The sequence below is a fragment of the Lynx canadensis genome, chromosome C2, assembly GCF_007474595.2.
Source record: "Lynx canadensis isolate LIC74 chromosome C2, mLynCan4.pri.v2, whole genome shotgun sequence".
In the NCBI taxonomy this organism is placed as follows: Eukaryota; Metazoa; Chordata; class Mammalia; order Carnivora; family Felidae; genus Lynx; species Lynx canadensis.
Window position 1 is genome coordinate 64,527,898 of NC_044311.2, and position 24,837 is coordinate 64,552,734.

Sequence of the window (24,837 nt, forward strand, 5' to 3'; positions counted from 1 at the left end):
CCGTAGAACCATCAGTAGCTGCACACCCTGGTGCCTCGGACTCTGTGACACAATTGTGCACGGATGCTCCCCACGAGTCTGGAAGCTCTTCGGGGGTGGAGAGTGTGCCTTCACTGCGTGGTGTAGCTCCTGGCATTCAGTAGGCAATCAATACGTACTTGCAGAACAAAGGTTTTTAAACAATCACCACACACACACACACACACTGCTAATATTCTAACTTAAACTGAATAATTAACCTTCAAAGGTTATTGACATAATCTATAAAAGAAAAATGTCTTAAAAGTGCTAAATGTTAACAAAACTAAATAATGTTAAAAATAGCATTCTATTGACTTCTCCCAGTGATTTATTTTCCTGCTCTGTTGAGACTGAAAGGCCAAAGTACTGGCAATCTGTTTGCTCACCTGTAAAATCTTTAGAATAAGCATGGCATTTTATATTTTTTTTTAAAAAGAGAGATAGAAAGGAAACAGGAACAAAGAATGAGGTAAATCATGGGTCAAATTCCAAAAAAAAAAAAAAAATATATATATAGATAGATAGATAGATAGATAGATAGATAGATATAGATATATACGGTAAATATACATAAGCTAAAGCTTAACATTTATATGCATGCATGTGTTTAAAATTAACTTTCACCTAAAAATCAGTTATGATAAGAAAAACAAAACAAAGCAAATTCTCATCTCAGAAAAATTGTGTTGGTACTGATTGGATTCAACCTGCTCATAATTCAAATTTGTTTTGGTTTCAGTCATGGCCTCAATTATTCCAAATAAGTCAGTCTTCCCCAGAACAAATTAAAATATAAGGCAATACAGCCAAGGACTCATAGTTAGTGTGACTGCTGCCCAGAAGTGCATGAGCACCTACGAGCAGGAAGAGAGGCTTTTTACATCAGCCATGCTGATCTGAGGGGTCCTCCTCAGTCTGCATTTGGCTTCCAGCTGATTTCATAATTGTACCTGCCTTGTCTTTGGCATAGGTTTTATGCCAGTTTTCTGCAATCCTCATCCCTCAGTGGCCCAGACACAGGCTGTAAAGTTCCTAGAAAGGGTGTCTTCCTGCCCTTCACCCATGTCTTCTGGCTTTGCTTCTTCCTCTCTTCTTTTATGGTCTCTTGACTGCCAAGGCTGCATCCCCTACACCATTACTGCAACCCCCGCTTCTTGACCTTCTTTCCTAGTCCCTCCTCCTTCACAAAGTTCTCCCTAATCTCTTCTAAATGTGCTCTTCGAGCTCTGGCTTCTCCTTTGGCTCTCAGATCCACAGCCCTTCAAAGCCTCCCTCAACCTTCTCCACCCAGTGTTCCACCAGGCCTTAAAACCATGTGCTTAACACTAGAATCATTATTATTCCCACAAAATCAAGTCTTCCTTGAGATTCTGCTTTCTGTTCATAGTTACTCAAGCTCAAACCTCAGGATCAACTTTGGCTCCTTTCTTTTCCTTGCTCTCTTCTCCGCCTACCCCAGTCGCCACTTCCCAAATCCTATTGAAATTCTGCAGATTCTTCCTTGGAAAAGTTTCTCCCATTCACTTGTCATTCCGGGACAAGCTAGTCAGACTCTCTGTGTCTGTAGTGTAACTTAGTAAAACACCACCCTTAACTCCTCCACCCACTCCCCACCACCTGTCTTCCTCCAAATCCCACCTCCATTCCTCACCCACCAAGGATTCTCCAACATTTGATAGATGAAGTTCAAGGTCACAGCCTGACCTTCAGCCTTCCATTACAGGTACAGATCTATCCCACCAATTCAATCTATACACAAAATTTACTAACTCTTATCCATAATTCCAAAACCCAAAAGCTCTGAAAATTCAAATGTTTTCTCATAGCTCATTTGCTAGCAAAATCTGACCTGAACTGACAAGAAGTTATAATCTTTATTTAACCCACCTGGTGTTGCACAAATATAAATGATCTGTTTAGGTGTTTCCCAGACCCTGCAAGCGGTATAACATAATATAGAGTATAGGTAATGCATTACCTTTCTAAATCTGCAATCTTCTAATTTCTGAAGCACATCTGACCCCTAGAATTTTGAATAAGAAATTATAGACCTTTATGCATCTACCTCATTCCACACCTACATCTGACATGATGAAATAAACACTTTTGGCACTTCCCACATATGTGTCCTAAGATATAACATCTACCAGGGCACCTGGGTGACTCAATCAGTTAAGCTTCTGACCTCAGCTCAAGTCACAATCTCAAGGTTCTTGAGATGGAGCCCCACACTGAGCTCTTTGTTCTCAGCACAGAGCCCTCTTTGGATCCTCCTGTTAGTGCATTATCTAATTAACCATAGTGATCTTGCACATGGCTCCACGCTAATTTCTGTCCACAGCCAGTAAGGTTCACTAGGAGCCCAGGTCATCGTGGTCTTTTGCGTTCAAGTAAAACTGATTTGAACTAAGAAGCTAACCCAGTTTGTAGCCTCAGGAAAGGAAGTTATTAACTCAAGCCAATATTCAGTTTCAGATTTCTTATGAAGAGTACTTTGTGCTTAAATCAGGTTTCAAGTCCTATGAGACACTATGTTTAAATCATTACATAATTTAAATGTAGAGCTGTGCTCTTTAAACTCCTTTCATTAATAGCAGAACCTTGCTTTTTTTTTTCCAACACAAATTCACATGGAGCTTTTATATATATATACATATATATATATGTATATATATGTATGTATATATGTTATATGTGTATATAGTGTGTATATATGTGTATATATGTTATGTTGTGTGTATGTGTATGTGTGTGTGTGTGATCTATGTGTGTGTGTGTGATCTATGTGTATGTGTGTGTGATCTATGTTTCTGTGTGTGTATATGTGTATATATGTGTATATGTGTCTATGTGTCTCGTGTGTTATCTGTGTCTCTTGTGTCTGTGTCTATATGTGTGTTCTGTGTGTCTCTGTGTATCTCTGTGTGTTCTCGTGTGTCTCTGTGTTGTGTTGGTGTCTCTCTCTGTCTCTCTCTGTGTGTGTGTCTCTCTCTCTGTCTCTCTCTGTGTTGTGTGTCTCTCTCTCTCTATCTCTGTCGATCTCCACACCCCACCAGCACCCTATATCACCCCTCCAGAATTTTTCTGGTTGAAGCAGTACCCAATAGAGACGGAGTATCCAGGGCCCACCTGCTTGGCATACCCCCTCAGAGCCCCTGAGCAACACCAGATCCACAAGTGAGTGACTCATATCCAGCCATGGTAGCTGGGCTCTAGCTAAGTCTTCTAAGTAGTCCCCTAGAATCGTGGCCTCGGAATCCAGCCAAAACCTCATGATGTAGTAATCTGCATTTTTGCTAAATCACAAATCTGAATTATGAGCTCTGGAAGGCTGATAAACTGGAACAGCATTGTGCAGGTTACTTTTGATCTCTAACCCTGAGTTTCCTCATCTGTAAAAGGGAGTCAATCTGTAACACTATTACGGCCGAGCACCACCAGTGCTTAGGGTAGTAACAGGAAGTCTGCACACAATAAGCTCTAGCTTATGATTTTACTATGGTTGCCATTCATTACGAACATTACTTGTCCCTTTACTTGTCCTCTGATCCGTTGCCAAATTCCTCTTCATCCCACCACCACATTTTAGGCCCTATTTATTCAAATACCTAGTTCTTACAAAAGCTCTCAGGTAACAATTTCAAATAATACATGTGGCGTAAAAACTGTGCAAACAGAAAGCCAATCCAGAAACACACTCACTCTGCTCATGCAGCAAAAGCTGAAGCCTAAGGACATTCTGCGGCTTCACACATCACTTACCAACATTAGGTCTAGTGAGTCCCTGCTCAGACTTACTGGAAGAGTGAAAGAGTTTCAGGTGGGGTTTTAAACCATGGATTAAATTCTGACGACTTCTACAGTGATTACAATAACCTGGAGAAAGTTGAGAGTTCTTTTTTTTTTTTAAACAAAGAAATAGATATATATCAAATTTGCTACCCTGAAAAGCAGGCTCGATCATTTTAAAACTAGGCAAGGCTATAAAACCAGTCACAATTCTGTGCTACAGAAAACTGTAGAGCTTTAAGACAAATTTGAAAAGAACAGTAAATTTACAAGATGTAGAAAATCTAGTGTTTGAAGATAAAACTTCATATATTTCTGGCTAGGAAGAGACAGGAAATCTCTTCTATGAGAAGTTAAGGATGCTTATACTTTTCTTTTTTTCTTTATAACTTGGCATTATTTTAGAAATGCTTAGACATCCTGCTACTATCAGAAGTATGAATTGTGGTTGTCACAACTACTTGTGTGACTACAACAATAACTCTGTTCTAAAATGAGGCAAACAAAGCCACAAAATGGCATGATATTGAATAGGTGATAGCCACCTTCAGCATTACTCATACTACTACTCCATTACAGAAAGACAGGTTTAAAACCTGGTCCACAGTGTCCGGCTGTGAAGAACAGAACATCATCAAGATAAATTCTAGCAAAGACGAAGACTTACTGGAGGCACTGTCGATGCTGCTGATGCTGTCTGCATCGTGCAGGTGGTGCCTGTGGAGATGTCTGTAGAGGCTAAATTTCGAGAACTTTCTGGATTTTCCTACTCCTTTCAGTTTTGAATCCATATCATCAACGCTCCTCAGGGTGGCGGATTATTACTAGCTTTGTTTTTATCTTGAAGGCTTAAGGATTCCATGGACTCTGTTGTTTCAGCCTGAGAGAGTTATTAAAAAAGAAAGAAAGAAAGAAAAAAGATACCTCATAGGATATGCTGCAATGTGACCCTTTAATTCTAGTTGAGCTGACGTGTAAAGTTCACACATGATGGTCTAATAGACACACAACGATGTGTGAGGTCCAGCCACAGGGCAGTGGAGAATTCTTGTGAGCTGCTTAAATACTGGCAAGGAATACCAGGCGTTCCATTGTACATCCCCCTGCAGTAGATTAAATTCTTGAAATTTCATACCAGTTAACCTTTTTATGTCAATACAATTACATGAGCTATATTCACCATTGAGCTACTGAATTGCTTCCCTCCGATAAATGTGAATAGTGCTTTTTCTGTCAACCGTTTTTCTTGCTACTTATTCACTAAATCTCTATTTTTTCCAGAAAAGTCACCAGCATATACAGCAGCAAGATAAAATGGAGACCATCAAAAATTTTTAATGAGTGTATTGATATTCTGGCAACCATTAGAGTTAAACCACTAAGCACTGTTATGGATATGGCCATATGGGTATTTGGCAGCGCTTGATTTAAAAGGTACTTTGAGAAGTTATTAAACTCCTGCTTTCAAAAAGAAGTCCCTCCATGACTCCAGACTGACGTATCCTATTTTTGCATGTTTTTAGTAGGAAGATTCAAAAACCTTTGCAGGTACTTGTAGTAAGGCTGCTTATTTAACTTAAAGCTCAACTGATGCACATTTTGTTTATGAACATTTTTTTTCCAAATAGGAAATGAATCTTTTGTTCAAATGGAAAACAGGAGTTAATTATGAGCTGGCAAATGCTCTGTTGGATCTGTTTTCTCTTACAAGAGAAGGAAGAGATTAGGAGATGCAAAGTTACAGACTTGCTAGGTGGTCTTTGAAACCAGGTCTGTCCATCCAGGAATATGCTGCCCCCCAGTGAACCAATCAATCAGTCATGCTATTAACACATACTTATACAAATCATGTCCCTTCTATGCAGTTCCATAAAGGTGAGATTTACTTACTGTGAAGGAACTCAGAGATGGTCCTGCAGTGACACGCTTCACGCTGCCCACGTCCGTGAGTCTGTGTTCGTTGTCATCCCACCTTCCATAGGCCAGGTCGATCCCACCCACAAAGGCCACTGACTGGTCGATGACAACAACTTTCTCATGATGAGCCCACAGATACACGCTGGATGATACATGATCTGGGTGCCTCATCACCTTGGGAGGGAAAAGAAAAAAACCCACGAGTAACGCACTTTTTTAAAAAGTTCTTCATGTTACAATAAAATACATGTTTTATCCCCTGAATCGCATTTTCTATAATTCAAATACCAGAATATGCTCTGTATACACCAAACTTCTAATTTCATTCTCAGTGTTTACAAGAGGAAGATTCCTGGCTACTTTTTTAAGCCTCCCCACCAGCCCTGCCCCATACCACATTTGGGGGAAGCTGCCATTTAACTAGAAATGTGGTCACATGTTTCAGTAAAAGCTGTAATACCTTTTGTAATGTAAGAGCTGATTCCTTTTTTCCACCTAAAAGGCTTATGCTATACCTGATCTTATTTTAAAAACAACAAAAAACTCTGAAAATGTTTAACCACATCTACCTCTGAGAAAATTTTTAATAGGTATATTGATATTTTGGCAGCCACTGAGTTGAAGTTGCAAGCATACGGATATAGGGATATACATACTTTGGCAGCTCTTGATTTGAAAGGAGTTTGATTTGAGGAGTTATTATTCTCCAGCTTTCAAAGAGAATTCTCTTTATTTTTTTTTAATTAACGCTCATTTATTTTTTGAGAGACACAGAGAGACAGAGTGCAAGTGGGAGAGGGGCAGAGAGCGAGGGAGACAGAGAACCCAAAGCAGGCTCCAGGCTCTGAGCTGTCAGCACAGCGCCTGACGCAGAGCTCGAACTCACGAACTGTTCTGAGCTGAAGTTGGAGGCTTAACTGACTGAGCCACCCAGGCACCCCTAAAGAGAAGTCTCTTTAGATGATCCCAGACTGACCTATCCTATTTTTGTATATCTTTAAGTAAAGCATTCCAAAAACTTTGGAGACTACTAAAGTTCCTAGTAACCTACACTTGTTGTGTGTAGTAAAATACACGTAACACAAAATTTACCATTTTGACCATTTTTAAATGGACAGTTCAGTGGCATTACATACATTCATATTGTTCAATCATCACCATTATGTATCTCCAGAACGCTTCATTTTGCAAAACTGGAACGCTGTACCCAATGAACAATAACTTCCCATTCCCTCCTCCCTGTAACCCCTGGCAAACACCATTCTATGTCTCTATGAATTTGACTAAGTATCTTACTATTTGCCTTTTTGTGATTGGCTTATTTCATCTAGAATAAGGTGTTCAAGGTTCACCTATGTTTTAGCATACATCAGAATTTCATCTCTTTTTAAGACTTAAATATACTCCACTGTATTATATACAAATCATTATTGAGATGGGGATATTAAAGTGTCCAACTATTATACAATTGATTGTACAATTGTCTATTTGGTCCTTCAATTCTGTCGGTGTTTGCTTTATATATTTGATAGTCATTATCAGGTATGTACATGTTTACAATTGCTGTATCTTTTTGCTACACTAAAACTTTTAATAATATATAATGTCCTTCCTTATATATTATAAACTTTTTCTATTATAATATCATCTGATACTAGTATAGCCACTGCTGCTCTCTTTTGATTAGTATTTACATGGAACATCTTCTTTTAGCCAAATAAAAACACATAATTGTTATATACTGTAAGCCTGCTGGAGATTTATTAATTCATATGTCTTGGTGTATCTCAATGACTTGGCAATAATTATTGATAGCTTTTTCAGTCTTTAGTAAATATCAAACTGCTCTTTTTTATTGCTTATTGTATTTATTTATTTAATTAGTTTTGTATATAACACACTATTAAGAAAAAGCTTTTTAAATCCTAGATGAGCTCTCTGTTGCTATGAACATTCAAGGGACATCACAGGGAGACCACATCTAAGACATTCCAGGATAATCTCAACGAGGAGCAAGGGAACTTGACGAAGGCTCCTGAGTATTGAAACAATTGTAGAAGGGGTGTTCTTGGCTAAATTATCGGGTTAGGAGAAACAGAAATGTGAACTCTGCTGACCCCATCGATATCAGAAGTATAAGAAAGTATTTTTGTTTTATTTCTGAGAAGGATCCAATGCTATTCACTCAAAATGTACATTAGGGAATTCTACAAATTACCACTGCTCAAAGCAAAGCACACCTGAAAGACTACAGAATAATACAGAAGAAAGGTTGGTCAGAAGGATGAACCTATTACCTTTATGTTGGGGTGTAGACGCATTAAAGTCCTCTTGCTGTATTCACTGTTGATTCCAAGAGCGAGTTCCACCTCTTTGTAGAGCATTATGAAGATTCTCACCCCCTCTTGCTGTCACAAGAGAGAACACAAGGAGGAATGAGAATTTCTGAAAGTAGGTTATGCTTTTCTTGTCTTTTCTTGCCTGTGTATTATAAGTTTCTTCTATAAACAAGTATAATAAGATATTTAATGAAAAATGCAATACGAGAAGGTGAAACATAAGTATATACTAAGATACAAATATAACAAAAATGTATCTCCCTTCCATTCTTAGGACTTGTCATACCAAGACAGAGTGTCAATATTTGAAAGGCTGAAATGGTAAACTTACCAGCAAAAAGTGATGGTCTTATACCGGTGAACATTTTCAAACACTTACACAACATTAAGGAAAGTGTTGGCCTGATTCAGGTTGCAGGATTAGGGTTTTTGGTTTGTTTTATTACACTTCCATTAGTTAAAATGGCAGTGACAAAAAACTCTGATGGCAATAAATCACACTAAATATCCCTTAAATGTTTCTGGAGTATTTTAATAGAATTTTCTTTATTAAAAATTACTTAAGTAAAAAAAAAAAAAAAAACATTTCTTTATCTTCAAAGATGAATATAGTGATTCACATTTGGAACTCACAGTTACATCATTAATGTCTATTGTGACATGACTTCTTTGGAAGTTTCTCTAATGTTCAAAAAATCCCTGAGATTTAGCAGCAGCACAAAATTAACATTGATTCAACCTTAGACCTTGGACTTAAAAGAAGACAAATAAGGCCATTGTGAAGGTCAAATTAAATCAAAAGTGCCTGATAAACTTGAACATGCTATGTTACAATATTTTATTAATATTAACTATCAAAAGACAATGTCGGGTGCCTGGGTGGTTCAGTTGGTTAAGTGCCCAACTTCTGCTCAGGTCATGATCTTGCAGTTCGCAGGTTAAGCCCTGCATTAGGCTCTGTGCTGACAGCTCAGAGCCCGGAGCCTGCTTTGAATTCTGTGTCTCCCTCTCTCTCTGTCCCTCCCTCACTCATGTTCTGTCGCTCTCTCTCAAAAATAAATAAATCACTTTATAATAAACAAATAAATGCAATATTCTAAAAAAAAAAGACAATGTCTAATAGCTGGTAGTATAAAAAAAAATAGTATTTTCTCCTCTAGTTTGGATAGTGATAAGGTTTAGCTAAATTGCCCCACACCTGAATGTCCTTCCTCTTCTCCCTGTCTAGTCACACAGTCCCCTCACCAACATACAGTTAAGAATGTATTCCTCCAGGAAACTCTTATCTTATTTACCCCCACTTCTTATATGGCCTTTTACTTTTAGGTTGCATCCTCAGTACTGCTGTGCAGTCTGCAACATTTGAATTTGCATTCTCTATATCCAGCAGCTCTGACGCCATTTTGAAGCATACTGCATACATATTGGATAATGTATCTACACCTAGGCATTTAAATCCTAGAGATAAAGGCAAGAACTTGTACACAGTACAGTACTTTATAAAGCATTCGAGATACTGGCATATGAAATAAACTATAGTGACAAAGAGTAATTTAATTACAAGTTAAATTAACAATCCATGGTAATTAGATATACTTCATAATGGGAATTTGAGTCATTAATTTAAGAAGCCAACTGGGTCGAACGCAACTAATTTATAAGAATTGGTTATTTTTGCAACACTATAAAAATATGAAGTATCATAGGAGTTAATATTTTTAAGTTGCCAGGGTACAAAATCTTGGAGTACACCAAATATATATACATATAGTTCCCCAATATTGGTCTGGCCAATATTAAGAAGCATGTTTTGGCCATTAAATCCTTATAAGAACATATCCCTTCAAAATACTAACACTCTCGTGTGCCTGAGTAACTCAGTGGGAGAAGCATCTGACTTTGGCTCAGATCATGGTCTCATGGCTTGTGAGTTCGAGCCCGACATCAGGCTCTGCTGACAGCTCAGAGCCTGGAGCCTGCTTTGGAATCTGGGTCTCTGTCTCTCTCTTTGCCCCTCCCCCGCTTGTTCTCTCTCTCTCTCTCTCTCTCTCTCTCTCTCTCTCTCTCTCTCAAATAAATAAGCATTCAAAAAAATTTCAAAACTAACACTCTATATTTCTTGGTGTAACATCTGAAAAGTGCATACATTTTTGGAGGAATATACTTAAATCTATGTTCTGAGCTGCATTAAGGAAAGTCAAATGGGCGATGGATATTAAGGAGGCACCTGTAGTAATGAGACTGGGTATTGTATGTAAGTGAAGAATCACTAAATTCTACTCCTGAAACCAATATTGCAGAGTATGTTAACTAAAATTTAAATTTGAATGTGAAAAGTAAAATGCTTTCTGACCCTGAAAAAAAAAAATAGGATAAAAAAAAATATATGTCATCCTATTTCTCTGGTTAATAGCTGACTTCTGGAATTTTCTTACTAGTAATTAAAATTATGCAACTATTACTGCAACCAAGTGCATAAGGACAGACCAGCTAAAGAAATAAGGAAGTGAAAGTGTAGGCAAGACATGAACAGATTAGCTTCTAAGAGTTCAGTCACTTAGTGCTCTGCAATGAACCACTGGTGGAGAGCTCTAAATGCAAACTAGAACATTATTTTTCCCTCTAGTGTTCATATACACTCTGCTATTTGGGTATTTTAGGATTCGGTACTGAATAACAGTAACACAAAATAGCCTCCCATTTAAAGATATAGTATAAAGTCTAAAACCCAAAATTGCAACCCAAATTATAAAACATTATACCTGACATCTTTCGTCACGTTTATTTTAAATGAATGAAATTGTGCTTCTTCAGCTTATGAAATTACCATTCTTGAAGGATAGTAGTTGCAATTTAGACCCTGGCCTGATTCTTTTTTTTTTTTCTTATTAATTTATTTATTTATTTTTTTTAATTAATTTATTTTTTAATTTACATCCAAGTTAGTATATAGGCAACAATGATTTTACGAGTAGATTCTTTTATGCCCCTTACCCATTTAGCCCATCCCCCCTCCCACAACCCCTCCGGTAATCCTCTGTTTGTTCTCCAAATTTAAGAGTCTCTTATGTTTTGTCTCCCTCCCTGTTTTTATCTTATTTTTGCTTCCCTTCCCCTATGTTCATCTGTTTTGTCTCTTAAAGTCATCATATTGAAGTCATATGATATTTGTCTTTCTCTAATTTTGCTTAGCATACTACCTTCTAGTTCCAGACCCTGGCCTGATTCTTACAGTTTTCTACTGACCTGCATAACTAATGGATTTTTGAAATAATAGAGATGTTAACACTAATGGATTATATTATTACCCTCCATTTATTAATACCTTACATTTTCTTCTATATTTTGTCTTTTCTCATTGAAATAAATTAACTCCAAAGGAAATAGGGTAGAGACTTTTAAGTCTTTTTTAGCTTATATACAAAAGACTAATAAGGAAGTAAGAAAACAGTTCATTTTAGGTAATCTGGTTTACAATTATTTACTTATATCTGTATCAGAATGAACAGTTAATTAGTGACAAGATTTCTGTGATCATAAAGTAATAAATTCCTCTTCTTTTGGTCACAGTATTACAACACTATCATAAACCCTAAACTACAAAGGGCAAAGGAAAAATGTTTCCTGACAGTGAAGGCATTTTCCTGGTCATAATAGTGCAGCCTTACACAAAATGTGAGAAATAACTGTGCAAAATGAAAGCCAAATTAGAAAAGAAAAAAGGACTGATGTGAATTCTGTAATTTAAGAAATACACATCTGAAGCATCCAATGTTTTACCAATACCTTTTCATGACCCTAGCGAAATTACTTTTTATTACAGAGGAGGAAGTAAAGTATTAATAGGCCAAGTAGAAAAATGAATGGCCTGGAGGGGATTACACAATGTCATCTTTCTCATCTCTGCTGAAGTCACGTAACCCAAAGGTTAATGGAACACATGTCACACTATAAACACAGTATAAACTTCGTAAAACCGGAGTTTCAAAAGTTGAAAGTTCTGACCTCTTTTCTAATTAGTTTTGAATCAAGTAGAGCAGACATAAGAGTATACATAGTAGGAATTTTTAGGAACTTCACATATACAAAATACATGTGAAGACAATAAAAAGTAAAAACATTTTATAGTTGAAATCAAAGAGACTTTTTTGAGTCCATTTTTTTCTCTCTGATTACTCAAAATACTGTGGTCAAAATATTTTCTAAATGCAGCCAGGTTTGTCCCCTGCCTCGAGACAGCTTAACTTATGCATCCCCAGGATAATCACCAACTTTATCATTTGTCAAGGACTTCTGCAGAGTGTGCAATATTTGGGGAAAATGAAAAATAAAGGACAGGAGATCACATCCTCACCATTCAATGTAAGCAATGTGAAAAAGCACAAATGCTCCTGTCTTTTTTTCTTTTTTTGAACCAGTTCTATTTGAAGCATAGTCTTCAAGGTTGAAGATCTATTTTTCCTTTCCCACACATGCCCTTCTAGCCCACCACTTTGATAAGATCCTGTTTGGTTTTCCTGTGTGGAGATATGATTATCTCATTTGACAAACCTGAACATCTTTTCCTCCTAAATGATCACTGATTGCAACTCTAGAATGTGGCTTGTGGTCCAGGACAGAAAGAAACTACCTCACAACAAAATTACCCCTGAGGACCTAAACCCTTTTCAGTAGGTCTCCAGGTGGCTGCATTTGAAGATTTTTTTCAGTGCAAGTCCCATCAGAAATATCATGTTCCTAGGGCGCCTGGGTGGTTCAGTTAGTTAATCGTCTGGCTTCAGCTCAGGTCATGATTTCACCGTTTGTGAGTTTGAACCCTGTGTTGGGCTCTGTGCTGACAGCTCAGAGCCTACAGCCTGCTTCGGATTCTATGTCTCTAAAAATTTTAAGAAAAGAATCATCACATTTCTAAGGTTGAAATATACACATTGGGTACACGAATACAGTTGCCATAACTATGATGCACTTTATTTCAACTCTTGGGGCAGTCCATGCAGACCTGTGGGAAACCCTGGGATGCTGACTTGAGCCATAATCAGCCTCTAAGTCAAGGTTGGCTTATGCTATTTTAAATGATAACACTGTTATTCAAAAGGCAAAAGAAATAGGAAATTACCAGTTTGGCTATCACTAGAGAAACAAAATACTGTATTTCTTCCATAAAAACAGCCATTGTAAGAGATGTTTGCCTGTATCTTGGCTATGAGGCAGAGACACAAAATTCCTCCCCCCAAATCTACACAATGAGATAGAAGAAAAAAATTTATTTTAATCAACCTTGTGGATCTCTGGGATCCATTAATGTAAGAATAAATGTTATTTTTTCAACCCAGTACTCTGTGAAAGTAGTGGCTTTCAGAAGCTAAATAATTTAGGTGAGACAGTGTTTGTAGGCATAGAAAATAACAATTTACAATGATCTGGGTATTAAAATTTATGACCAAAATAATATGGTATAGCTAAATTAAGGAAGGGCAATTCTGCCAAATGCACCACTAAGAAATTAATATTTAATAATATTACTATTTCCTTAGGAAGTTGTTTTTTTGAGAGAGAGAGAGAGAGCGAGCACAAGAGCAGGAGAGAGGGCCAGAGGGAGAGGGAGAGAGAGAATCCCAAGAAGGCTCCATGCTCAGCTCAAAAACTGATATAGGGCTCGATCTTATGACCCTGGGATCATAACCTGAGCTGAAATCAAGTAGGATACTCAACCAACTGAGCCACCCAGGTACCCCTCCTTAGGAAATTTTTAAAATCATTACGTGCAGTTTAAAAATTCCAAGTTTCACAAAGCAGATGGAATTGAAATGAAGCACCATTATCAGGCAATAGTATTTACTTGGCCATGGTGTTCACCTAGGACCTCACCAGGGTTCATGGGCCATAAAAGCAAAGAAAGCCCACACTAGTGATAGAAAACTCAACTAGAGAGTAGCCTGAGGGGAAAACAAACATATGAGAGCTAACACAACATGGAGGGCCAGGCCTGCAGGATCTTTAGAATCTTTCTCCTAAGCCCTGCTCAGGCATTTGCTAGCTTTCTGGAATTTACTAAGATGTCCTGTAGGCACCTCACACTCAAGTCAGCTGGAATTTAGCTCATTGAACCCGAGTTCTTTCCACTTCTTCCCATTGCCAGACTCACCTTCCTAATACACCATTTTGATCAGATCACCAGACTCCTCTACCAGACTCGAACCTTCCCCAGTCACTTCCTACTTTCTTCCATAAAGTCCAAACGACTGACTTGGCTCGCAAGCCTCCATATCTGGCTGCAATGGCCTTTCCAGCTTGATCCCTCATCGTACTTACGCTAACACTCAGCTATAATTAGCCTTGTCACTTTACTGTGACTGACAAAGCCTTGGGAATTCCTGCCTCTGGAATGTTTCCTCACCACAGTTTCTACACCTAGAAACTTCTTCCTTTCATTTAAATTTTTTTGCCCATCCTAAATGCCCTAAATTCCTCATATTGTGAGGGACTTCCCCACCAGAGCTTCCCATAGTAGGCACTCAACAAATACATATTGATTGAAACCTACAACAGTAAAGTGTTGGATACTATGAAGAGAGGATTTACTAGTATGGTTGACAATTGCTAGGCCAGACTGGAACAACTTAACTAAAATGGAATCTTGAGGAGAGATGGGAAAAACGCTGTTTCGTGGAGAGAAACGTGGAGAAGGCTATAGCCCATTCAATATGTGGAAGGAAGTTTGATAAGGCTAGGACTAAACCTGGGACACGAGTCCTTCAGCAAGCCTTCCATGGGCAGGGATGGAGTCCTACTCACATTCATGGCATCTTTAGTAATTAGTGTAGTACTTGGCTCCTAGAAGACACTCAGTAACTTTATGCTGAATTATTTATTTAATGAACATACAAATAACGCTTTTGAAGACAGAATTTCCCATTTTGTGAATGGAATTCTTTTGAGGCAATGAATTAGACTAGCCATGTCTAATGCTGTTTGGCAGAACATGTGTCTGAAATAAAGCTTATCAACTTCTTTTCCATCAGTATTAGTGAGGTCTGACTATATCTATGGATCATCTTTAGAAATCTTAAAGGCATGGGGAAAGACACTGAAAGAGGGAGGATGGGTAAATGGGGAAAGCAATAAGAGAATGTGGAGAATGGGAAAGAAGAAATGAGTCACAACTATAAGAAACAAAAATTCTTGTTTTTACCCAATTACCCAGGATCTACAAATTATGTTAGAATGCTTAATGATAGAATAATAAAGGGGTGCCTGCGTGGCTCAGTTAAGAGTCTGACTTCGGCTCAGGTCATGATCTCCTGGTTCGTGAGTCTGAGCCCCGCATCAGGCTCTGTGCTGATGGCTCAGAGCCTGGAGCCTGCTTCGGATTCTGTGTCTCCCTCTCTCTCTGCGCTTACCCACTTGCACTCACTCTCTCTCACTCACACACTCTCTCCTCTCTCTCAAAATGAAAAAATAAACATTTAAAAAATGATAGAATAAAAAAGCTTAAGACAATTTCAAGTAATAGTAGAAAAAAAGCTGGCACTTCCTAATTTGGACATGATTAATAACAAATCCAGATCTATTCTAATTTTACTTAATTTACCTTGGTTGAGAGCCAACTATAAAAAAACATTCATTAGAAATAAGAATGTAAAGTAGTCATTGATGAGCCTATACTGTTCAGTTACTTACTTTTTATACCAAAAAGAATACACTCAATGCTTACCCAGCATCTACAGGGTCAACTGGAGAGGAGACTATTCCACATTTTTACCATGAACTGTCTCAAAACTGGAACCAAAGCAACACCAATTCTTACTGCCCTTCTTTTTGATATTCTTCTACATTAGCTTGGCCCCAACTGAATGAAATCATTCTCCTAATGACTTTGTGTTTTGATCAAATGGCAGAATAATGAATAAAAATAAAATGCTCATTTCATTTCACCCTTTATTATTCAATGATAAAATCTTGTTACAGTTTTTTTGCCTATAAAATTAACTGCCTATAACTGATTAAAAATCAAAACTTAGAGTTCCTGATATAATCCATGCTGTGAATTAGGCTAACATATTTATGCAGTCAAGAGTAACAGGAAAAAAGAACCAAAAACCAAATCTTGAAAACCACAAATATTTCACTTTTTATCAAACTCTAAAGAAAAAAGGTATGCTTACATATGAAGGGCTTTGAAAAAAAAGGTATTTCATCATCAGCCAAGGTTTGGAATACGTACTGCTTTTCGTTTAAGAATGCAGTCCAACCTCCAACGATTTCCTTCAACCACCGGGCGTTTCAGGAAGATTTCTGGACTCAACCTGAAATCACAAAAGCAAGAGTTTTAAAAAAGTAAAGAAGGTAGACTTAGAGAACTCAGTGACTTCTTAAAATGTAATAACATGCATGTCATAGGAGTCCCAGAAGAAGAAGAGAGAGAAAGGGGGGAAGAAGGTTTCTGAGCAAATCATAACTGAAAACTTCCCTACTCTGGAGAAGATCACCGGCATCAAAACCCAAGAAGCACAGGAAACCCCATTAAATTCAACAAAAGCCAGCCATCACCTAGACATATCATATAGTCAAATTCACAAACGCACAGACAAGGAAAGAATCCTGAAAGCAGCAAGGGAAAAAGTCCTTAACTTACAAGGGAAGATAGGTCAGGCTTGCAGCAGATCTGTCCACAGAAACCTGTCAGGTCAGAGGGATGGCAGGAAATAGTCAACGTGCTAGATGGGAAAAATAGGCAGCCAAGGATTCTTTATCCAACGAGGCTGTCATTCAGAATGGAAACTGAGACAAAGAGTTTCCCAGACAAACAAAAACTAAAGGACTTCATGACCACTAAACCAGCCCTGCAAGAAATATTAAAGGAGACTCTTTGAGTGGGAAAGAAATACCAAAAGCAACAGACTAGAAAGGAACAGAGAACATCACCAGAAACACAAGCTTTACAGGTAACACAATGGCACTAAATTCATACTTTCAATAATCACTCTGAATGTAAATAGACTAAATGCTCCAATCAAAAGACAAAATATAAAATTCTGATGTGCCATCGGAAGCAAAGGCAATTTAGCGCAAATGCCACCATCCTCCTCCTCCAGTGTGGCGGGTCATTGAAAGCTCTGCTAGGAGTTCACATATAACTTTACCTGGGAACAGCCTTGAGCCATTAAAAAAAAAAAATCACTATGATTTCTCTCTCTCTCTTACTCACCATGCAAAATATATACGCATATGCAGATACTGGTGATTGCCCAGACAACAGCCATTTTCCACCTTCTTTTTCAGTCAGAGTCTACCTCCCACAATGAGATATATGAGGAGGCACGCATGGGTTTAATGGGAAAGTTTTTCTCTCTTGATCTCTCTTTCTTTTTTTTTATTTTTATTTTTTATTTTTTTGTTTTATTTTAAAATTTTCTTTTTTTTCAACGTTTATTTATTTTTGGGACAGAGAGAGACAGAGCATGAACGGGGGAGGGGCAGAGAGAGAGGGAGACACAGAATCGGAAACAGGCTCCAGGCTCTGAGCCACAGCCCAGAGCCTGACGCGGGGCTTGAACTCACGGACCGCAGATCGTGACCTGGCTGAAGTTGGACGCTAACCGACTGCGCCATCCAGGCGCCCCAATCTCTCTTTCTTATACACACACACACCACACAACACCCACACACCAGGAAAAGTAGCTGTACAACAGATGTTGTTTGGGGATATATGCTTAGGCAGGTATAGCCATATTGAAATTTTAAAGGGAAAACCAGAACCCTGAAATCACTAGACCATTTTGCCAACTTTAGGACTGCTTAACTTTGGATTTCTCATTAAACAATACAATAAATCCTCACTGTTTAAACCACCTTAGTTGAGAATTCTGTTAATCCAAGCCAGAGTATTCTAATTGATAAACATAAACACTGACTTTCTATACCAAGGAGCAGTGTCCATAGGACCTGGGGCTTTCTGAGCAGGGAAGAAGGCAGGTTTGCTGATGGATGACATTTTTTTTCCAATGTAAAAATGGGGTGAGATCTGAAGTCAGTGTTTGAGTTAAATCTATATATGATGTAACTACTCTATGACGAGGAAAAACAGAACAAAATATGTACAATAAAGGAAACTTTATCTGCTGAAATGCTAGACCTAGAGGAGCAGGAGTAGACTGCAAGGATTAAAGCCTTAGAGAGTACCAGGCTGGAGTACTGCCTTGCCAGAGAGGCCTCTGAGCATTTAGCCTAAGGAGCTAAAGATATTTTTAAAATCTTTTTATGCTCTATTTTATTCAGTTAAAGAAAAATAAGCCCCAAAGATAAAATACCCTAAGGAAATACATACTGTGTAAGATAAATAAGAAAACAGACAAATGGTGGGGTGTGTGCAGTACTTAATTTAGTGTAGGAAAGGAACACAGAGGCAATCTATGTCCAAACAAAAAAAACAAAAATGCAGCAATTGCTAGCAAAGGATCTAAAATGAATTAAAAAGAGGTCTGTTACAGGAACCATCAAAATGGAGAAAGCAGGCAAAAACCTCTTTGATCTTGGCTGCAGCAACTTCTTACTCAACACGTCTCTGGAGGCAAGGGAAACAAAAACAAAATGAACTACTGGGACCTCATCAAAATAAAAGCTTCTGCACAGAGAAGGAAACAATCAGCAAAACTAAAAGGCAACCGACAGAATGGGAGAAGATATTTGCAAACAACATATCAGATAAAGGGTTAGTATCCAAAATCTATAAAGAATTTATCAAACTCAACACCCAAAAAACAAATAATCTGGTGAAGAAATGGGCAAAAGACATGAATAGACACTTCTCCAAAGAAGACATCCAGATGGCCAACCGACACATGAAAAAATGCTCAACTCACTCATCATCAGGGAAATACAAATCAAACCACAATGAGATGCCACCTTACACCTGTCAGAATGGCTCACATTAACAACTCAGGCAACAACAGATATTGGCGAGGATGTGGAGAAAGAGGATCTCGTTTGCATTGTTGGTGGGAATGCAAGCTCGTGCAGCCACTCTGGAAAAGTATGGAGGTTCCTCAAAAAGCTAGAAATAGAACTACCCTATGACCCAGAAATTGCACTACTAGGCTTTTATCCAAGGGATACAGGTGTGCTGTTTCGAAGGGACACACACACCCCTGTGTTTATAGCAGCACTCAACAATAGCCAAAGCATGGAAAGAGCCCAAATGCTCATTGATGGATGAGTGGATAAAGAAGATGTGGCATATATACAATGGAGTATGACTCAGAAATCAAAAGAATGAAAGCTTGCCATTTGCAACTATATGGATGGAATTGGAGGGTATTATGCTAAGTGAAATTAGTCAGACAAAGACAAAAATCATAAAATGAGACAGAGAGGGGGACAAAAATAAGAGAGGGGGACAAAACATAAGAGATTCATAATATGAAGAACAAACAGAGGGTTACTGGAGGAGTGTGGGAGGGGGGATGGGCTATGTGGGTAAGGGGCACTAAGGAATTTACCCCTGAAATCATTGTTGCACTATATGCTAACTAATTTGGATGTAAATTTAAAAAAATAAAAAATAAAATTTTAAAAAATTAAAAATTAAAAAAAAAAGGTCTGTTTTAGGTAGAAATGTGCATTGCTATGCACTGCTTGTTCACTGAAGGTGAGAGATACCAAACAACATAGATTCTTGAAATTTTTTGATGTGCACATTAATTATAAACTCAGAGGCCTTCTGTTTGGGGGCCACTTGTAATGCTATACCCTGCAGTTAAGTCTTTACCATTCTTTATTTAACCTACAAGCATTTGTGTACCCTGGATGTAGAACATTCTATTAGATGCTCTGGAGAATCTTAAGATAGATCTCAAGGAACCCTCAGTTTGGGGATAATGCATAAGAAGGTAAAAAACAAGCGTTCATGCTTTAAACAAAGTATAAACAATGGTCTCATTGATGAGGAAAAAGCAGCTATATGAGTTATGACTTACAAGCATCATTATCTCAGGATCTTCACTAAGCAACTATTAGATAAGCAAAGTTCATTAGATAAGCAAGTTTTATCCCATACACACATGCCAATGATAAAGTTTAATTTATAAATTAGGGACAGTAAAAATTAACAATAGTACTAATAAAATAATGCAATTACAACACTGTGATAAAACTGTAATAAAAAAATAAAATAAGTAAAACTGTACATAAAATGGTAATAAAAGTTATGTGAATGTGGTTTCTCCCTCTCTCAAAATATGTTATTGTACTGTTTCCCCCTTCTGATGATGATATGAGATGATAAAATGCCTAAATGATGAGATAAAGTGAGGTGAATGATGTAGGCATTGTGATGCAGCATTAGGCCACTATCACCATCTGACAATGGGTAAGAAGGAGAATCATCTGCTTCTAGATTGTGGTTGATCTCAGGTAACTGAAACTGCAGAAAGCAAAACTATGGACAAAGGGAGACTACTGGATGTAGAAAGTACAAAACGTTTGAACAGAAGATCAATAAAGAAAGAATGTATTTGAATGAAACATTGGACCTGAAGGACATAACAGATACATACAGGACATTCCATGAAAAACAACAGACATATTCTTTTCAATGAATATGGAATATTCTCTAGAATAGATCACATATTAGACAGAAAACAAGTCTCAATAAATTTAAGAAGATTGAAAGCATACGATACATCTTTTCTAATCACCATGGCATTAAACTAGAAATAAATCACAAGAAAAAAACCTGGAAAAAACACAAACACATGGAGACTAAACAATGATACTAAACAACCAATGGGTCAATGAAGCAATCAAAGAAGAAATTAAAAAATAAATAAATGGAGACAAATGCAAATGAAAATACAGTGGTACAAAATCTTTGGGACTCAGTGAAAGCAGTTCTAAGAGGGAAGATTATAGTGATATAGGCCTACCTCAAGAAATAAGAAAAACCCCAAATAAACAAACTAACCTTACACCAAAAGAACTAGAAAAAAAAAGTCTAAGATGAGTAGAAGAAAGAAAATAATACCACAGAAATACAAATGATTACAAGAAAATACTATGAAAAATTATATGCCAACAAAATGGATAACCTAGAAGAAAAGGATACATTTTTAGAAACATATAGCCTTCTAAAACTGAACCAGGAAGAAAATCTGAACAGACCAATTACAAGCAACAAATTTGAACTGGTAATCAAAAAACTACCAAAAAATGAAAGTCCAGATGGATTCATACGTGAACACTACCAAACTTTTAAAAATTAGTTAATACCCATTCTTCCCAAACTATTCCAAAAAATGTAAGAGGAAGGAAAGCTTCCAAATACATTCAATGAAGTCAGCATTACCCTGATACCAAAACCAGATAAAGATACCACTAAAAAAGAGAACTACAAGCCAATATCTCTGATGAACACAGAATGCAAAAATCCTCAACAAAAATATTAGCAAACCAAATCTAACAACATATTTTTTAAAAAACCATTCACCACAATCAAATGAGACTTATTCCAAACATGCAAGGATGGTTCAATATTTGCAAATCAATCAGTGTGATACATCACACTAACAACAGAAAGGATAAAAACCATATAATCATTTCAATAGGGCAGAAAAGCATTTGACAAAGTTCAACATCCTTCATGATTAAAAAAAAGAAAACTCAACCAAGTAGGTTTAGAGGCAACATACCTCAGCATAATAAAGATCATCTGTGAAAAATTTGCAGCTAACATCACACTCAGTGGAGAAAAACAGAGCTTTTCCTCTAGATCAGGAACAACATAAAGATGTCTACTCTCATTACTTTTATTCAACATAGATTAGAAGTCCTAGCCACAGCAATCAGACAAGAAAATAAATAAAAGGCATCCAAATCAGAAAGGAAGAAGCAAAATTTTCGTTATTTGCAGATGACCTGATACTACATATAGAAAACCCTAAAGACTCCACTGAAAAACTACTAGAACTAATGAATAAAAACAGGATACAAAATCAATGTACAGAAATTTGTTGCCTTTATATACACTAATAATGGAGCAGCAGAAAGAGAAATTAAGAAAACAATCCCATTTACAATTCTACCAAAAATAATACAATACCTAGGAATAAACTTAACCAAAAAGGTAAAAGACTTGTACTCTGAAAACTATAACACATTGATAAAATAAATTCAAGATGACAAAAAGAAATGCAAAGACATTCCATGTTCATGAATTAGAAGAATAAATATGGTCAAAAAGTCTATACTATTCCTATCAAAGTACCACCAGCATTTTTCACAAAGCTAGAACAAACAATCCTAAAATTTGTATGGAACCATGAAAGACCCCAAATAGCCAAAGCAATCTTGAGAAAGAATAACAAAGCTGGGGGTATCACAACCCCAGATTTCAAGATATACTGCAAAGCTATAGTAATCGAAACAGTATGGTACTGACACAGAAAAACAGGATAGAGTCCAGAATTAAACCCACACTTATATAATGAATTAATTAATCTATGACAAAGGGCAAGAATATAAAATGGGAAGAGACAGTCTTTAGTAAATGGTGTTGGGAAAATTGGACAGCCACATGCAAAAGAAAGAAACTGGACCACTTGTATACCAGAATAAACTCAAAATGGATTAAAGACCTAAATGTGAGACCTGAAACCATAAAAATCCTAAAAGAAAGCACAGGCAGTAATCTCTTTGACATTAATCCTAGCAGCATTTTTCTAGATATGTCTCCTGAGGCAAGGGAAATAAAAATAAAAATAAACTGTTAGGACTACATCAAAATAAAGTTTCCCCACAGCAAAGGAAATCATCAACAAAAGGAAAAGGTAACCAGTCCTAACCCACACCAGCAGGTGGAGCTGAAGTGACCCATTCTGGGAGAGGGACTCCGTCTTGCTCCCCATTGAGGCCCTCGCTGGAGGAGGAGGGTCAGAGCTTGGGTGCAGTCAATTGGGGGCTGTAGTTTAGTAAAACAGGAAAGCTACAAAACACTGTGGAGTGCTCAGGTATAAATAAAAAGAGGAAAAAAGTTTCTCAAATCACTGCTGCACCACACGGGGCAGATGCTTCGAGGGTCAGGGTCTACGCTGTCTCTAGCAGCCGCACACTGGACTTTACTGTGCCACAAGAAGACCCTTGTTCCCATTGTTTGTTTGCTTTTTTCCAAAGGTTCAAATGAACAATGTAGTGGTGCTGGATAATCCTTCTCCTTCCTACAACCCATTCCAGTTCAAGAACTCCTTCAAGTGCATCGAGGACCTGTCTGAAGACTTGGAATTGAAAATTTTCTATGTGGGCTCTGCAGAAAGTGAAGAATATGATTAAGTTTTAGACTCTTAGTGGGCCCTGTTTCTGCAGGACGGCATATGTTTTATTTCCAGCTGAAGCACCTAATCCAAGACTCATTCCAGATGCAGATGCAGTAGGTATAACAGTTGTGCTAATTACATGCACCTATTGAGGGCAAGAATTTATTAGAGTTGGCTGCTATGTAAATAATGAATATATTGAGACAGAAGTATGGGAAAATTTGCCAGGAAAACCAGACTTTCCTAAGCTTCAAAGGAACATTTTGGCATCTAATCCTAGAGTCACGAGAGTTCACATTATATGGGAAGACAATATAGAAAAACTGGAAGAGGCAGAGATCAGTAATCCAAATCTATAATTACTTCTTTCAACAGATGCATTACCTTCAGCATCAAAGGGATGGGTGGCCCATGTCAAAAAACTGACTATTCGTCATGTCAGAATCCTTCATGGACTGCATGTGACCATCTGTCATCCCTTTAGTACAAATTAAGCTATAGAAACACACAAAACTATTTCCCTGAAATTCCATAAGAACACAGTCAAGACACAATGTGAAGAATCTGTTCAAAAAACATCCTGTAGAAAGTTTGTAAGAAAACCAGTATTTGAGTACATTGTAGAATATAAATACAACTATTTTTAAGTAAAAAACAAAACAAAACAAAAAGCCTAAAAGGCAACCTACTGCGTGGGAGAAGATATTTTCAAATGACATATCTGATGATAAAGGTTTAGTAACTAAAATAAAGAACTGAAAAACTCAACACCCAAAAAACAAATAATCCAATTTTAAAAAATGGGCAGAAGACATGAACAGACATGTCTCCAAAAAAGACATACAAATGACCAACAGACACATGAAAAGATGCTCAATATCATTCATTATCAGGGGAATGCAAATCAAAAGTACAATGAGATATTACCTCACAATGGTCAGAATGGCTAAAATAAAAAACATAAGAGGTAACAAGTGTTGGCAGGGAGAACCCTCGAGCACTGTTGGTGGGAATGCAAACTGGTGCAGCCACTGTGGAAAACAGTATGGAGGTTCCTCAAAATGTTAAAACTACGGACACCTGGGTGGCTCAGTCAGTTAAGTGTCCCACTCTTGGTTTTGGCTCAGGTGATGATCTCAAGGTTCATAAGTTTGAGCCCCACACCAGCTCTCTGCTCTCAATCAGCACAGAACCTGCTTCAACTCCTATGCCTCCATTTTTCTCTCTCTCAAAAATAAACAAATTTTTTTAAAAAGTTAAAAATAGAACTATCCTACAATGCAGTAATCATACGACTGGGTATTTACCCAAGAAATACAAAAACACTAATTCAAAGGGATACATGCAACCCTATGTTTATAGCAGCATTATTGACAATAGCTAAATTATGGAAACAGCCCAAGTGTCCATCTATAGATAAATGGGTAGATAAGATGTGGGATGGTGTGTGTGTGTGTGTGTGTGAT

The 24,837-nt window shown here is 37.4% G+C and overlaps 1 protein-coding gene and 1 pseudogene across 1 annotated transcript in view; one reads left to right on the top strand and one right to left on the bottom strand.

Moving 5' to 3' along the window:
* PLD1 (phospholipase D1) overlaps positions 1 to 24,837 on the bottom strand; it is a 205,176-nt gene that overhangs the window by 72,051 nt on the left and 108,288 nt on the right. Inside the window, 5 exon segments of the mRNA XM_030328933.1 lie at positions 4,478 to 4,621; positions 4,624 to 4,690; positions 5,701 to 5,901; positions 8,025 to 8,135; positions 16,291 to 16,372. Of these exon segments, the coding sequence (XP_030184793.1) occupies positions 4,478 to 4,621; positions 4,624 to 4,690; positions 5,701 to 5,901; positions 8,025 to 8,135; positions 16,291 to 16,372 (605 nt within the window).
* LOC115523785 lies at positions 19,943 to 23,730 on the top strand (annotated as a pseudogene).